Here is a 16,435-nt window from a genome sequence, read left to right as displayed (position 1 = left end):
CATTAACATACTGAGTCGATTTAGCCACTTCATCTGTTTTTGAGATATATATCTGAAGGTTTGCACACCCTTTTTTCTTTTCAAGAAGGTGTTCATTTGTAGAAACGCGCTTGTTTGGTTCTTAGTTGTTTTTTTTTATGTTTTTCCCCTAAAAGACTCTATGGAACTCCACTGGACTAGTGTATTCGGTGTTAATATTACCTAGATATATAGAAGTTATTAAAGCTTTTATGATTGGTTCCTTTGCCTTGTGGAAAATCTGAGTTATACTCAAAATCCATTTTTTTGTTGCAACCAATATTTATATTCGTTTCATAAAAAAGTAATGTATTTTTTATTTCGCATAATCACAGCTATTAGGTTGGGATGCAAGGCACAAATATGCCTTCAGTTGTATGCAAATATACCTTTTAAATAGTTTAAATAAAATTTTATTGGATTCAACATAAATCTGCCATGCATCCGCTAATATTTTCAAATTGAAGCCTCGAAACCCTTTTTACATTTCAAATTGTATGTGACGCATATTAAATGCTTGTAAATGTGAAGCGTTGCTCAAGTATGTGTGTGTGCAAATAAAAGCTAAACTAAAACAAACAAGTTTAATTTGAATGAAAATTGTGTGTGTACATGGCTGAATAGTTCGCCGAATTCACCGAATATCAACAACAATTGTGGTATATTTTATCCGCCTGTGTATGTGTAAAAATAACATATATGTGCTAGTGCTTATGTATAGCTGTGTAGGAAAACAAAGTTCTCACAAAACTACTGTGTGATTATTATTGCTTACGTGAATAATTAAACTTTATTATATGCTAATTTTCATACTAACCTTGACATAACCTACAAAACGACGCTATGCAGGATTAGTTTGGATATTGCGTTCAACAGTTTTAGACGTGTAAACATGGAGTTCACTAATGCCGAAATTCGCGGTATTTTAAAGTTTTCCTTGATTAAAGGCAAATCCGGTAGAGAAACGTTCCGTGAGATTAATGGTGTTTTGGGGGATGGTACTCTATTACTTCAGACTGCGAAGGAATGGTTTCGATGATTCAGAGCGGCTGAAAACAGCACCATGGATAAGCCAGCCGGCGAAAGACCTGTGACGACGAATACCGATTAAATCATAGAAAACATCGAGTTAGACCGGCATGTCGCATTTCGTGGCATCGCCCAGAAGATGTGAATTAGTCACCAAACCATTTTAAAATATCTGCAGAAGGCTGAATACACAAAGAAGTTTAATGTTTGGGTGCCGCATGATTTGACGCAAAAAACCCTTCTGGACCGAATCAACGCCTGTGATATGCTACTGAAACGGAACGAACTCGGCCCATTTTTGAAGCGGATGATGACTGGCGACAAAAAATGGACCACATACGACAATATCAATAGAAAACGGTAGTGGTCGAAGGACGGTGAATCATCCCAAACAGTGGCCAAGCCGGGTTTGACGGCGAGGAAGGTTTTGCTGTGTGTCTAGTGGGATTGGAAGGGAATCATCCACTATGAGCTGCTCCCATATAACCAGACGCTTAATTATACCATCTACTGCGAACAACTGGACTGCTTGATACAGGCGATCGACCAGAAGCGTCCAAAATTGGCCAACAGGAAGGGTGTAATGTTCCACCAGGACAACGCCAGACCATACACTTTGTTGATAACTCGTCAGAAGCTACAGAAGCTCGGATGGAAGGCTTTATTGCATCCACCATATAGCCCGGACATAGCGCCAAGTGATTACCACCTGTTCCTGTCCATGGCGAACGACCTTGTTGGTTGTAGTAAAGGTGAACTCAAAAGAGGCTTGTGAGAAGTGGCTGTCTGAGTTCTACGCAAATAAGGAGGGAAGCTTCTACGAGGGGGGATTATGAAGTTGCCGTCTAGATGGAAACAGATTATCGAACGAAACGGCACATATTTGCACTAAATCCGATCACTGTAACACTTTTTATAAAGCATTGAATAAAGAGAAAAAAGCGGAAGGAAGATATTTGACAATATGAATACTTTGAATGGATGTTTATTATAATTAAAAAATATTTTCATAATAAATCAAATTTGGATCGATTTTTAGCATTAGTCTAAATTTTATGTATAATATAGAGAGAGAGAAAAAAAGAGTACACTTTTCCAGTTTTTAAATATCTAAGATAACTTGCTGAAATTTTTATAGCTCTTCTATAAGAAGGCGTTACTAAAATCCATAAGTTTTGTAGGGAGAACTAAGCTTCTAGGAAACATGTATAAATACTAACAAATTACTTGTGTTTTTAACACTCCTTTTGTATACAGTGTCTCTATGATTATCTGTTAGAAGCTGTGAAGTATTTCGTAGAGAATAATTCTTCACGCAAAATTGTCTGCTAGCATATAACAAACGACAAAGAATTATGAATATCAAAATGATTAGTGATATGCGCCTGATTTCTGCACACAAAATGTTGCTAGTTAATAAAGTATACATAAATTAATAAGCTACAATGCTCGATCTTTACTTCAGGGTTTTTCAGTTGTTATACTCTTGCAACATGTTGTAACAAATTGTAATAGTTTTGTTCACCCAACTGTTGTATGTACCATCTAAAACTATGCGAGATACATATAGGGATGAATTCAGTCGCCGTTCAAAGGAGTCGGGATGTCCCATACAAAAGGCTTAATGCACATGAATGAGGAGGCGAAAATCTTCTTTTAGACACACTCCTCTCTACAAATCGATTATGTGGTATAAAAACCACATAGCGAGAAATATAAAATATTTTTACTAAGTTATATATTATAGACAGAATATTACTATTAATTTCTAATGCTATATTTGTTTTTAAGTTATTCCAATCAAACTGCTCGTTAGTTTTTGAAACTAGTTGTAGTGATATCAAACATTGTTAATGTTTTAAAAATGTTTGTAATAAAAAAAGAAAAAAAAAAACATATAGGGTTATTTATAAAGTGACGTTTATTAAGTCCCATCCGTAGCTCTTGCCACGAATAGCAAAGAGCAAAAACCGAAAACGCTTTAACTTGACAATACCAAATACTTCTCTACGTGTGTATGTTTATATATGTATGTATGTGTTTCTCTAATACTACTTCAATGAATTTGTCAAAATTGAGGTAATCCTCAGATATGTTTATTCTCAAGTGTACTTTTATATTATATATGGCAAAGCATAAAAACTATTTATTTCTAAAATACTTCCAAAAATGAAAGCGCTCGTGAGAAAATCATATGCAATATATGTTTGTAAAGGGTTCATTAATATGAAATGGCTTTAAAAGGCTATTTATAAGGAGGCAAAAATAGCATATTTCAATTTCTGTACAATAACAGAAAATCGGTTATGATCACTTCAAGATATTATTCATATATATACGACGTGATAACACTATTAGATGGCCTTATAGGTGCATATATCAAAGTTTCGCCGTTTAATGTATAAACACATAATCATCAAAGCATCGTTTCTTCGTGAAGACGCAGTCAAACCAAAATGACAGAGAAAAATTACCATAATAGTTACATCCTAATTAAAGCACCCGTTACGTATATAAATATTTATGCACTCTTCTAGTTAGAGGATGTGAAGTTATTCTTTACAAATAATTCCCCTGCTGACTTTCACGCAAACTCAGTACCTCACTACCTTAAAATACGAAAGGCAAAAAATTTATAAATAAAAAACTTTCTCGAAATTAAACATTTGATTTGTAATCGAAATGTTGGTTCTTAAGTTCATCCTTTTTATTTTATTTTTTTTTTTTTTTTTGAGTTCCTTATAAGTACATATACCCCAAAATGTCTTTAAATAACGAATTCACTGAAGCAATATTCCTCAACCGTTATGCATATTTAAAAACATACCTAAAATGAAAACAAAGCATAGCTTTGGAAGAAAGATGCTCCTCTGGGATTAGGAAATGTATGCAAATGTTAAACGAAATATTGAAATGAAAAGTTCAAAGAGTTTGGGTGTCCCATCAAGTTGCCTTGGTAACAATAATTCAAGCTGGCAAAAACCACTTAATTTGTGTCATACTCATTTACAAATGTAGGTATGGTGTAGGAAACGACTACGAGAAAGTCAAATATTTGTGAGTAAGTTATATTTTGTTGACAGCATGAAAAGAAGGTGCTTTTAAGCCGCTACGTCTGTATGTGGTATCTCCGCAGAACTAATACGACTATGTAATCTAACGTGTAGCAATATCAAAAGTTCCATTAGGATCGGAAAGAACGTCTCCGAGCCATTCGATACCAAACGAGGATTCCGACAAGGTGACTTTCTTTCGTGCGACTTCTTCAACCTATTCCTGGAAAATATTATTCGAGCTGCAGAACTAAATATAGAAGGTACCATCTTCTATAAGAGTGACCAGCTGCTGCTGCTCTCTCGACGAACAAAAACCAAAACCCTATAGGTCACTCATTATTCCCTCGTTAAGGGGACTAAGTTCAAGTGATTTACGACAATCATACCAATAACTAAGGCTAAATGTTAGTTTTTTTCGATCTTGTCCGCTAATTAAGAAAAATCGTAAAAATGAACAACCGAGAAATCAATCGCTATCAATCTGTTCGATCTGCGGCCACTATTTCCCTTCTAGCTTCGACAATATTTCAAATTCCTATCTTTAGCTTTGGGAACATATTCTTGATAATTTCTAAAGAGATTTAAGCAAACAGAAAATATAATTTTTTTAAGCTTCTAAAGCAGGCTCACCGCTTATTTCATAGAAAAAAACAATTTACATATAAAATATATACATATAAGACTACTTAAATCGCAATGTTAAAGTTAGAATTGCCATCATCTTAACAAAGAGAGGGGAGGCATACGTATGGTATGTTCATTTGCCTTTGCTAAGGCAACTAATGTCTCACAAATAACCCAACACAATGTTTATTTACGTATTGTTAAGTATTTAGGTAACACCACTTGATTGCTATGACCTGGCTGGCTTCGCAGGTCCATGTGTACGTATTAAATAGAATAAACATAATTAACATCTCGACAGCTAAGTTTAATTGGCTGTTAATAACATTTCTGCATAAACATTCCACAGTGTCTGCAGCAACAGTTTATTTTTTCATACATAATTCACTTACGGTTTACCAGCTCTCTCATTTCCACACTCTATTTATCTGTTTTTCTTTCTATATACAGACGGCTACTTCACATCGAAGGATAATCCTTGGTTTTATTTCTGGAGAGTGGCGGCCATTGTGTCCTCATGTTATGCTTACACGTGGGACATTAAAATGGATTGGGGCCTCTTTGATGCCAAGGCTGGTGATAATCGCTTTTTGCGTGAAGAAATTGTCTACTCGTCGACGGTAAGTGCTTGTCGGCATTACAGTTTTCTCACACACACGCACACTCATATAAAAATATGCAGAGATATTTCAAGTTGGAGTATTTTGCTGGCAACAGCTCGTTGGTTACACCATCCCAAATACTTTATAGTTGTAAATTGACATGATTTTTTGCCCAATTAGGCACCAGTTCACTTATTGTTTTTGTAATGTAGTGTTCATTTGTGTCTAACGGTGTATTTTCCTCTTATTTATCATGCACAGTGGTTCTACTATTTTGGCATTGTGGAGGATTTAGTGCTGCGTTTCGTTTGAACCGTATCCGTAAAAAAGAACACTTGAATAATTGCGGTAAATTTCGTAGAGTATGTGATATTTCGGTGGCGCCCATGGATTGCTCGGATCAGGTAAGTGTTTCTTGGCAATGTGCATTAATTGCATCATTAATTAAATTTAGGTAACGATTATAAATTGGAGGATGGACTCATGCGAAGAAGTTCACGCAAGTGAGGAAAGTTCTCTGATCGCCATTCACTTGGGAGTGGCCAGAAACGATTCTTTTACACATGGCTCAAGCAGCTCACTACTTCCGGTCTTTAACCAAGTATCCTCTGGGTAGCCTAAGAACATCCGTTCGAAGGCGAGCTAAAGTAAAAAGGAGAAATACACTTTCCCAGGGTTGTGGGCTGGGTTTGGGGTCCACCATGTGAAAAAACAACCCCAATAAAAGGAAGAAAACGGCCTCGCATTAAGGATTATGATTTGATGGCATGCACCTGGAATGTGCGGTGCCTTAATTGGGAAGGTGCCGCTGCGCAGCTGGTTGATGTCCTCGTCACAGTGAAGGCTGACACCACCGCTGCCCAAGAAATGCGATGGATGGGACAAGGACTGAGGCAAGTAGATTCTTGTGGCATTTACTATAGTGGCCATATAAAGTAGCGCAAATTCGATGTGGGATTCGTGATGGGAGACAGACTCTGCCACCGAGTCCTGGCATTCACCCCAGTAGATGAACATCTAGCCACAGCAAAGCGAAGTTCTTTAACATAAAGCTGATTTGCACCCTCGCCTCGACGGAAGAGAAGGAAACTTCATCAACCTTTCTGTCTCTGGATCGAAAAGCCACCAGCCAGATCGATCATGTTGTGATGGACGGAAGACACGTCTCCATTATTTTAGATCTTGTTGCACCAAAGATACGCACCCACTTTTGTGCAGCAAAATGCGCACGTCGACAAACACAAGAAAGGTTCGACGTCGATCATGTTGTGATAGACGGAAGACACGTCTCCAGTGTTTTAGACGTGCGTACGCTCCGACGTCCTAGCATTGACTCAGACCACTTTCTTGTTGCGCCAAAACTACGCACCCGCTACTGTACAGCAAAATTCGCACGTCGACGAACACAAGAAAGGTTCGACGAGCGAGTTTCGACTAGATTTGCACCCCTCCTATCGGAGAGCACTCAGCAGCAACTCGGTATAAGGGAACTGTGGGACGGAATTTCAAGCTCCTTACGTACAGCTGCAAACGAAACCATTGATTTTCGGAAAAGACAAAAGTACAGCTGGAGAGAAAACAGACCTCGAAACGTTCCAATCGACGACAACACGTTCGGTGTGGGATAGATGCCGTGTTTTGCAAACAAAAAAAAAAGAGAAGCCGAAATGCGTGTGTATAAAGAGTTTGACAAGCTGGCCGACAGGGGTAATGCTCGAAAATTCTACGAAAAAATGCGGCGGCTTACAGAAGGTTTCAGGACCGGAGCATACTCTTGTAGAACCCCCAAAGATTATCTAGTGACCGATGCCCAGAGCATACTTAAATAATGGAGGGAACACTTCTCCAGCCTGCTGAATGGCAGTGAACGCACAACGCCAGGAGAAGGCGAACCCGATTCCCCAATCGATGACGATGGAGCAGACGTTCCATTACCCGACCATGAAGAAGTTCGAATAGCAATTGCCCGCCTGAAGAACAACAAAGCGGCAGGGGCCGACGGATTGCCGGCCGAGCTATTCAAACATTGCGGCGAAGAACTGATAAGGAGCATGCATCATCTTCTTTGTAAAATATGGTCGGACGAAAGCATGCCCAACGATTGGAATTTAAGTGTGCTATGCCCAATCCATAAGAAAGGAGACCCCACAATCTGCGCCAACTACCGTGGGATTAGCCTGCTCAACATCGCATATAAGGTTCTATCGAGCGTATTGTGTGAAAGATTAAAGCCCACCGTCAACAAACTGATTGGACCTTATTAGTGTGGCTTCAGACCTGGAAAATCAACAACCGACCAGATATTCACCATGCGCCAAATCTTGGAAAAGACCCGTGAAAGAAGAATCGACACACACCACCTCTTCGTCGATTTCAAAGCTGCTTTCGACAGCACGAAAAGGATCTGCCTTTATGCCGCGATGTCTGAATTTGGTATCCCCGCAAAACTAATACGGCTGTGTAAACTGACGTTGAGCAACACGAAAAGCTCCGTCAGGATCGTTAAAGACCTCTCCGAGCCGTTCGATACCAAACGAGGTTTCAGACAAGGCGACTCCCTATCGTGCGACTTCTTCAACCTGCTTCTGGAGAAAATAGTTCGAGCTGCAGAACTAAATAGAGAAGGTACCATCTTCTATAAGAGTGTACAGCTGCTGGCGTATGCCGACGATATCGATATACTGTCTAAATTTGTATTCTCATAGGCACTTACAGTGGGGAGCAAAACCGTCAACATGTTTACTGAATGTGACCAAAGGTCCTTATAACTTTTTTTCTACTAGCAGTATCGGCAACATTCATACACCAAAATAAAGATAATAATTCAATTTATTAAAAATAGAAACAGAATAGTTTTTTTTTTTATTCTTGAACGAAAATGTACGATAAATTCCATTTACAAGTCATTTTGATAGTTTTGCACCACTGCATAAGTATGCCATGAAAGTCCCGCTATATTTACCGGAATGGCTGAGTTCGGTAACTCAATGGAAGTGCTGAGTGGAGACGGAATTAACAATTTATATTAGTAACGTTTTGTCTGTCGTGGCGATTACTAAAAATTTTTCCAGAGGTTTTTTGTGAACCAAAGAAATGTGAAAGTTATTGCGAGACTTTTGATAAAAATATTGCTTACATAATGCCAAAATATAGGTGCATTATGTAAACAATATTTTTATCAAACATTTACCTTAGCGTTGAGCATTCAATCTTGTTCTGACGTTGGCAGGACTTTGGCAACTTTCAAAATGTATTTACGGCGGCGTCACTTATGCGCGGAAAGTTCAGAAAGTTTTTGATTTGCAAAGGAAATGCAGCATGTTATTTTTGTTTGCCTAAAGGCAAATATTATTTCCTTTATGTATAACATACTTTACTAATTAAAATGAGTTCAGGTTTTATACATCGGCTGCAACATACATATACATATGTATAGTATATAGGTATTTTGAATAAGTCTTTAGTAAATAATAATAATTTCGATTCTCTATATGCTTTTATGTTTCGCTAACCTTACTCAATGGATTTCGCGTGGATTGAAAATATTTTAAGATTTTAAAAGAAGTATATTTGCCCTGATATATAATAATTAAAGAATTCTGATTTGATATTGATTGTCAAATTAAGACAGTCTTTCAAATAGGCTACCTAGTTGTCTGAATTTGAATTGTAGATGAAAAAATCCACACTTTTCATACCTCTAAATATTCTCTTTTTACTTAGCTATAATAAAATTCCATGCCAGATAATTGAAATTCTTCCGAGAAACTTTTTCTTGGTGAAAATGAACTCAGAGATTTGTTTGTCAAGGGTAGACTGCTATTAGAAAACTTTTTTTTGAAGTTTTATTTCCCGTTTATAATTTCATTTGTTCTCATACTAATACATTTATTCTTATCGGACACTTCACGTTGTCATTAGTCAAATATATATTCCATTCAATAGTACCCATTCAACAGGACTGATTCAAATTCAAATTCAAAATAAAGTAGTAGTAGTAGTAGTTGAGTATTGTTTTATTGAATCATTAGATTTATTGAAGTTAGTACAGAACCCTCTTTCAAACACAAATTTAAAATTATATTCACAACATCATTTTATAAATAAAAGAGCTTATTTTATTTATTTAAATTAATTACTATTTTTTCAATAATATTATCCATTATTCATCAACATATTTGCCTCACAGTCTAGTAAAATAAAGCATATCATGGCGGATGAGTAACGTTATTAGTTGTACAATCATTTTGGTTCAATAATGGTTGGCCGATGTGACAGTATTTCAAAATAATATGATTAATGCTTAAGAGAGTTTCAATTTGACCGAATGGATTAACACTCTCATTGCGCTATATTCCGGCACTGAATAATTTTCGTTAGCGGCAAAAAAATAATAGAATGTGTAAATGTTATCGAAAAAAGAATTAAACAATTATATTAGAATGTAAATTAAAGGAATATGTATTAGTAATATATATATAATTTAACAACTGCAATTTGACAGAACCAGTTTGAATATGAATATTGCAGATCGCTAACAAGCATATTTACAACTTCACCTGCCCTTACCCTTAATCACCATATGAGATCTTCCCAAAAATGTACTATATAAACTATGCAAACTGGTTGGTGTTTATGCTATCAACAGAAAATTAATTCAATTGCCTTTCTTTTTATTTTAGTTCCAGTTTTCAATGTAATCCACTTCAAACAAGTAAATCCAGAAATAAATTTTAAGCCGTCTATTTGATAACATAACATTAAAAACATATACATATGTATACGTATCGTATATTTGCATCTTCATTCAGAAATCTACACATGTGCGCTTATAATTTCAATTGTGTCTGCTCAAAATCATCGTCAATGTTTGCTTTCACTTAACTGACATAGGTGAAACCAAAGTGATGTTTGGTTTGGGATTTTCCTTTTAAACTTTGGAAATTAAATTTTCTGTAGTTAGCCAATTGCTTGCGTTTTACACCTGAGATTTTAGACGAAATTATTTTGTAATTGTTTGTTGAACTGCATTTGAGGTTATGAGAATTATTATATATGAATATGCAAAAATATAAGTTTCTTTTTTACATATCTATTTTGAAAATTTCACATAATTATTTATTAAAACAAATATAGATATAGGGTTATATATACCAAAGTTTATACTTAAAGTGAAACGGATTATGTATTTATATATCACTCAACTGTAGATAAGTAAAAACAATATCATGATGAAAACGTACACGCTAATGATGACGATATTAGAGAGGGTGAAGAGACAATGCAGAGAAACTGCCAATTTGCCTGTAAACCGTAAATAAAAACGTAAAAATTGTGTAAAATAGTGAAGTAGACTTAAACAATAACTAAACGTTAAAAACTAATAAATATATATTCCAGTTATTGCTTGCTGAGCTTGCATTTTAGAACTTAACTTAATGTTGAACATCTGAAAACCAATTTTAAAGAAAAGATGCCAATAATACTTAGGGTCTCATCTTGAGCCATACAAATTCTATTTGGGAACGCTATTTTAATTCAAAAACTTAAATCGGCTAAGGGAAAAAAATGAGGTTATCATTACTATATCCAAAATCCCATGCATTTCAGTTTATAGCTAAATTTTGTTTAATTGTACAATTTTGAAACTTAAACATCCAAATAACGGCTGCCACTAACAAAGTATTTTTTATGGGATGACAATTAAGTCTTTGTAGATTTCGCCCATAGCATTAGACAAACTTGCTCAGACTTTTTCATTTTGTTGAATTTTACTAATCGCTGAATAAAAGCGCACATAATTGCTTTAGAATATTTGATTAACTTTTCGAGTTAGCTGTCGATGTTGGTGAAAAAACTGAATGAATTGATTGAAATTTAGATACATCACATTCCAATTCTCATACGATGTTACTCTTTGGAAAACAGTAAATTTTTAGCAAAAAATTTAATAATTTTGAAATTTAAAAACAATCACACAAATATTTCCAAAGTAGCTTAATAAATTTTAAACTTGAAAATTTTGTAAAAGTTTTCAAAACAAGCTCTATTTGTTTTAGGTTGAGAAACTCTTAAATCACTGGGAATGAGCAACTTATCTTAAAATAATAAATTATTAATTAAGCAATATAATTTTATAGTTCAATGGTTATTATAGATATATTTATATAAATTCGTTTATTTATGGAATTATTAGAAGTTATATAGCTGGAAGTGAATAAGCTTAAATTGTAGTTTTAATATAAACTATACAACCTTATATTGTGAGTTAAATGGGTTGTGGAAAAATAAATATTTTCCTTCTTGCCGCTCTTAGTCTCTTCTAATTACTAGTATAGTAATGCTGCTACCATGAAATAAAAGTGCTCATATTTGCTTATTGCTGAAAGCTTTCTGCTTTCAAAATTACAATATTGAGACATTTTGAGCGTACACATATATACATACATATATGTAAATATAGAATGTTAGCAGAACAACCCAGACATCCAAGAAGAATATTGAAAGCTCATGTGAAATAAATCCATAAGTCAGCAATACCAAGTATAAAGTGGTTTGTTAATCTGCCATTTTCGGACCGAGCACGTGCTCGTGCCTATAACATATTGGTTGCGACATGGCAGCGCTGAGGTTAATCATACGCCATGTAGGAAGGTGTAATTGGATTGAGTAAATATAATATAAAACACAGACAACCGTGTTTGTGTTATCGACAACAAAAACTTTGCTGTTTAATTAATTAAATTGTTACTATGGCGATCGTTTTCGCAAAAAAGATTTAACTCATTTATATTATATAATTGAATATATGGGCATAATACATATAACAAAAAATAAAGTGCGTTTCCCTCGCCAGTTCTGCTTTTGGATTTAATAGTTTTTGTGAATTAAAAAAAAAATAATTTAAAAGTTAATAAATTTTATAAATATTTTTAGTCCGACCGCAAGAAATATACACTAAAATAGGTAAACATTATTGTGCAATAGGCATTTGAAACAATTTAAAGTGACTTTTTCACTTAGTAGTAATGAACAATTCCCATAACCCACGCAATGTCATCAGAAAAAGGCTTTAATGAGACAACATTATACGTTTATAGCACACGCTAACAGCTGGTGGCTACTTTAGTGTGTAATGGTCAGCAATTAAAATGATTTCATTCACTTCACTTAGCAAATCTAATTATGAGTTTAGCAAAGTTATTTGAGCAATATGTTGGGAATTTTCCAATTTTTTTAATCAAAATATTTACTGGAACTTGAAAAAAATTTACTCAATAGATAAGCTTGAAGTTCATATCATTTTAAAGTAAAATAAAGTTTTATAGCCAAATTTGATTTTTTACTTTAAAATATTTGCTTTGAAAGCGGATTACCGGTTATAACGGTCTTACAACTTTTCGATAAAATTTTGTAGTATAATTTTCTCTAGGGTCAAGCACTGGTTGATTAAATCGATTAAATCGTTTTATATCGATCTTGGACATTTGTGTCAACATTAACCCAACAAAAGTATTTATAGAGATCTGTTTGCATCCCAAACTTATTCTCAACTGAAAATGTCACTTTTGAGCCGAATTCTCGACATTTGCAGAAAATTTTGCTTTACTTTTTTAATTCCAAGAAAAGTGCGGCTGAGGACCCGTCCACGCTTTACTGAGGCTGACACATACATAGATAATACTATTACTCTACTACTACCATCTATATGATTTCTATTAGGTATTAAAAAATATAGAATTTTTGTAAAGCAACTTGTGTTAGTTTACAAAAAAATGGATCATAAAGCATTTCGTGTGTTAATTAAGCACTGCTTTTTGAGGGAATAAGGGAAAACACTTTTGGACCGTTTTTATACAATAAAGCCTTAAATTTACAAAAAAAAAACGGCGGAAGCAAAGTTGTAGACCTAATACTCAAAAAATTTCCTGAGCTTCCACGATTAGCGTGTTATTGTTGTTCATTATATATTGTATATAATTCGACAAATAATTTTGAGGAACTCTGACGATTTGAGAGCCTAAGAGTATTCGTTACGGTTTCCTAATTCGGACTATCTTGAAAACGGTCGGCGATAACGTCTTCATTGTCACTGAATTTCCTTCTAATGAGTATTAACTTGCAAGCTGAAAACAGGAAAAAATTCCTAGAAGCCAGGTACGGTGAATGCGGTAATTCGAAGCCTACCTCATTGACGTTGGTTTCATTAATTTGTAACCGGAGACTTTGTCTGCATTGTAAGCTCGTTTTACACCCACCTTAGGTAATATTTTCGCATACTTTATGTTAATTAACGGAATCAACTCAATCTTATTCGTCCGTAAAAGTATATTTTGAATGTATTCAGCGTACATTGTTTTCGGTGTGCCGACTTTAGCAAACCTCATTCGAATGATTGTAACACTTGGCGCCGAAAAACACTTATTGTGCCTGTTTTTGATATCGGTAGCATTCCCCTCATGAAAAAATAGTGGCACTCACTAACCAATTTTTCTAGAATATAACTGTAAAAACTAAAATATCTTGCACTCCAAAGCTTGAAACAAAATGAATCGAAAAATAAGTAAAAGTAAATAAGTATTACACAATTAAACAATTGAGAAAATGTCTATAGATTTATTGGGCAAAGAAATAAATATTGATGTCCGGGTCATATCTTCGCCGAGTCCTTATGCAATGAATTTACCAATTTCTTTTCGAATGATTTTCTTTAAGGTGAAACAAGGTAACTACTATTAGTTCTTAAAACTTTTAACGATGTTCGGGAAGTTCTTAGTCGACTAGTTTTAAATTATTTAATTTTAGATAATATGAAAACTTTAGATTTATTTTAATTTTTTTCACATTCGAAATGAATTATAATGTTAATACAATATTTACATTCGAAAAATTTTGTTTCCCATCTTGTAAATTTTCGGAATTAAATTGTATTTACATTTTTGTATGCCCAAAAAATAAAGTGACATTTGAATTTAAACTGCACGCGTTGAAGGATTTGGAGAATTAGGTTCGTAGTACTATCAGTCACATTTATGTCAAATTTCATGTGAAAATATTCATTAGTGTTTGCGATACGTGTCGTTTTGCGAGCTGCTAAAAATGAGTTTTTCGTTTTTTGAGATGTCGAAATTTGTTGAGCAAAGAATTTGCATTAAATTTTGTTTACGGAATCAATTTTCTGCTGCGGCTATCTCTAAAAAAAAATGTTTACAAGTGGTATAGTGAGTTCCAAGCCAGCCGTGAACGTGTCGAAAGCGAAGAGCGTTTTGAACCTCAACCGACGAAGCTCACGTTCAGCAAATCAAATATTTGGTGTTGAAAACCCGTCCATTAACAATTAGACACCTTGCTGATGAAGTTGGCATATCGAAAGGCTTAGCCAATACCATTTTGAAGGATGTTTTAGGCCTCAAGCGCGTCAAATCTCGACTGGTACCGAAAACATTGAATTTTTTTGAAAAAAGGCGTCGCGTTGAAGTATCCCGGATCCCCCCATCCCGGAAAGTGACTACAACCAGTGTTTCGGAGATTGGAAAATCCGTTGGCATAAGTGCATTGCATCGGGAGGGGATTACTTTGAAGGGAATGAAATTGATATAGAAGAATAAATAAAGAATTTTCAAAATAAACACAATGTCACCTTATTTTTTGGGCACAGCAATAGTATAAAGGGTGTTTTTTAGGGTTTAGAAGCCCACCATATCGATATTTATTTTGAGTATCCTTTGGAATATTATTATGCAAACTCCTATGCCGTTTGATATAAAATGAAAATTTACTTCTAAAACTGTCTTATGTGGCATAGATTCGAAACACTTCGCACGCTTCATTGATTAGGCACATTTATGGCTTAATTGTTGCGTGAATTAGCCAAACTGTAGTATTTGAAATGTGTAGAATATATAAATATATTCTCCAGATTTCAAAATGAACCGCATGATGTGGCTTTCATATTAAAGGCATTATTTGTTTATGGTTTTTCAAAACCGAATGTGAAGTCAGCTTCAGCGTCCAAAATGGGCGCGGAGTTTTTAAGTTTCCCCGACAATTTCATTCGCCTAAAAGCTAAATGGTTCCGGGAAAACCATGCAGCAACCCATACGGCAATTGAAATCATCACCTTATTGGAAGAAACTTTTAGTAAATCAACTTAGATCATATTATTTGACTTTTTGCAAACTATGTCAGATCAATGACAATAAGAAATTAAAGTTCGGCGCATTATTGCCGAGAACTCGTGTAAATTTTTATCAATATGACCTTTAAGCATCCTTTTTTGTTAGAAAATTATGAAGCCAAAATCTTGAAGTTTTCTTTGATTTTTTTGCATTTTATTTACATCAACACTTTTATTCCTCAAAATAAACACGCTTTTCAAATCATATTTATTGTACAATGCTTTCGTAAGTAATTTATATACATATACATATATTTGCACCTTTTGAAACCGTGAAATTTGTTTTTAGTAAAATAATATACTATATACATGCACAGACATACACATGTAGACCGGGAAAAGGAGCAGCGAAACTTTTCGTATATTACCAATTCTGTTCTTAAATTGTCAAGGGAGTATGCACTTGATATAATTCCTGCGTCAGCCATATCGCTTATTCTGCCATGTTTATGTGCAACTTCGAAAAATATTCTTCCTTTTCTTTTTTCACTGAAATGCTGCCTGCTTTTTTATCTCACACGGCACCTTCGCAGCACTAAAGTAGCTTTAAATGCATGCTACTTGTATAGGCTGAGCTGCAACAACAATTTCTCCATTTATTCTGCAAACAATCGTTGCATGCATTCGTTATAAATCCTGATGCAGCTTCTGCTACTGTTTATACTCTCAGTTACGCGTTGCTGGTTTCGCTGGAGAAGAAAAGGCTGATAATGTCACATTTATAACGGAGACGGAATGTTGACAGTTATGTGTAAGCAGTTGTCCTCAACCAGTTCGCCCGGCACTTCCGCTGAAAATAAATAGAATGGAAATAAAATTATAAACTCTCAACTTATGCTCGATATATTCGCATATTCGTTCAAAATTCACGTTTTTCATTTGCGCGATCGATTCGTTAAAAACTGTTTTTATTGTATTGTAAATGAACG

The 16,435-nt window shown here is 34.8% G+C and overlaps 1 protein-coding gene across 2 annotated transcripts in view; it reads right to left on the bottom strand.

Moving 5' to 3' along the window:
* Positions 1-16,435, bottom strand: part of LOC126761708 (uncharacterized) — a 58,895-nt gene that overhangs the window by 22,912 nt on the left and 19,548 nt on the right. The window contains exon 8 of one of the 2 annotated variants that reach the window (XM_050478075.1): positions 15,669-16,296. The exons of the other annotated variant lie outside the window; for it this stretch is intronic. Coding sequence (XP_050334032.1) covers positions 16,226-16,296 — 71 coding nt within the window. The 3' untranslated portion in view covers positions 15,669-16,225. Of the gene's footprint in view, positions 1-15,668; positions 16,297-16,435 lie in introns of those variants that run through there. 2 annotated transcript variants of the gene reach the window in all.

This window comes from Bactrocera neohumeralis, chromosome 6 (genome assembly GCF_024586455.1).
Source record: "Bactrocera neohumeralis isolate Rockhampton chromosome 6, APGP_CSIRO_Bneo_wtdbg2-racon-allhic-juicebox.fasta_v2, whole genome shotgun sequence".
NCBI classification, from domain to species: domain Eukaryota; kingdom Metazoa; phylum Arthropoda; class Insecta; order Diptera; family Tephritidae; genus Bactrocera; species Bactrocera neohumeralis.
Note: the sequence above shows the minus strand (reverse complement) of the source record. Positions and strands in the feature narration are given on the sequence as shown.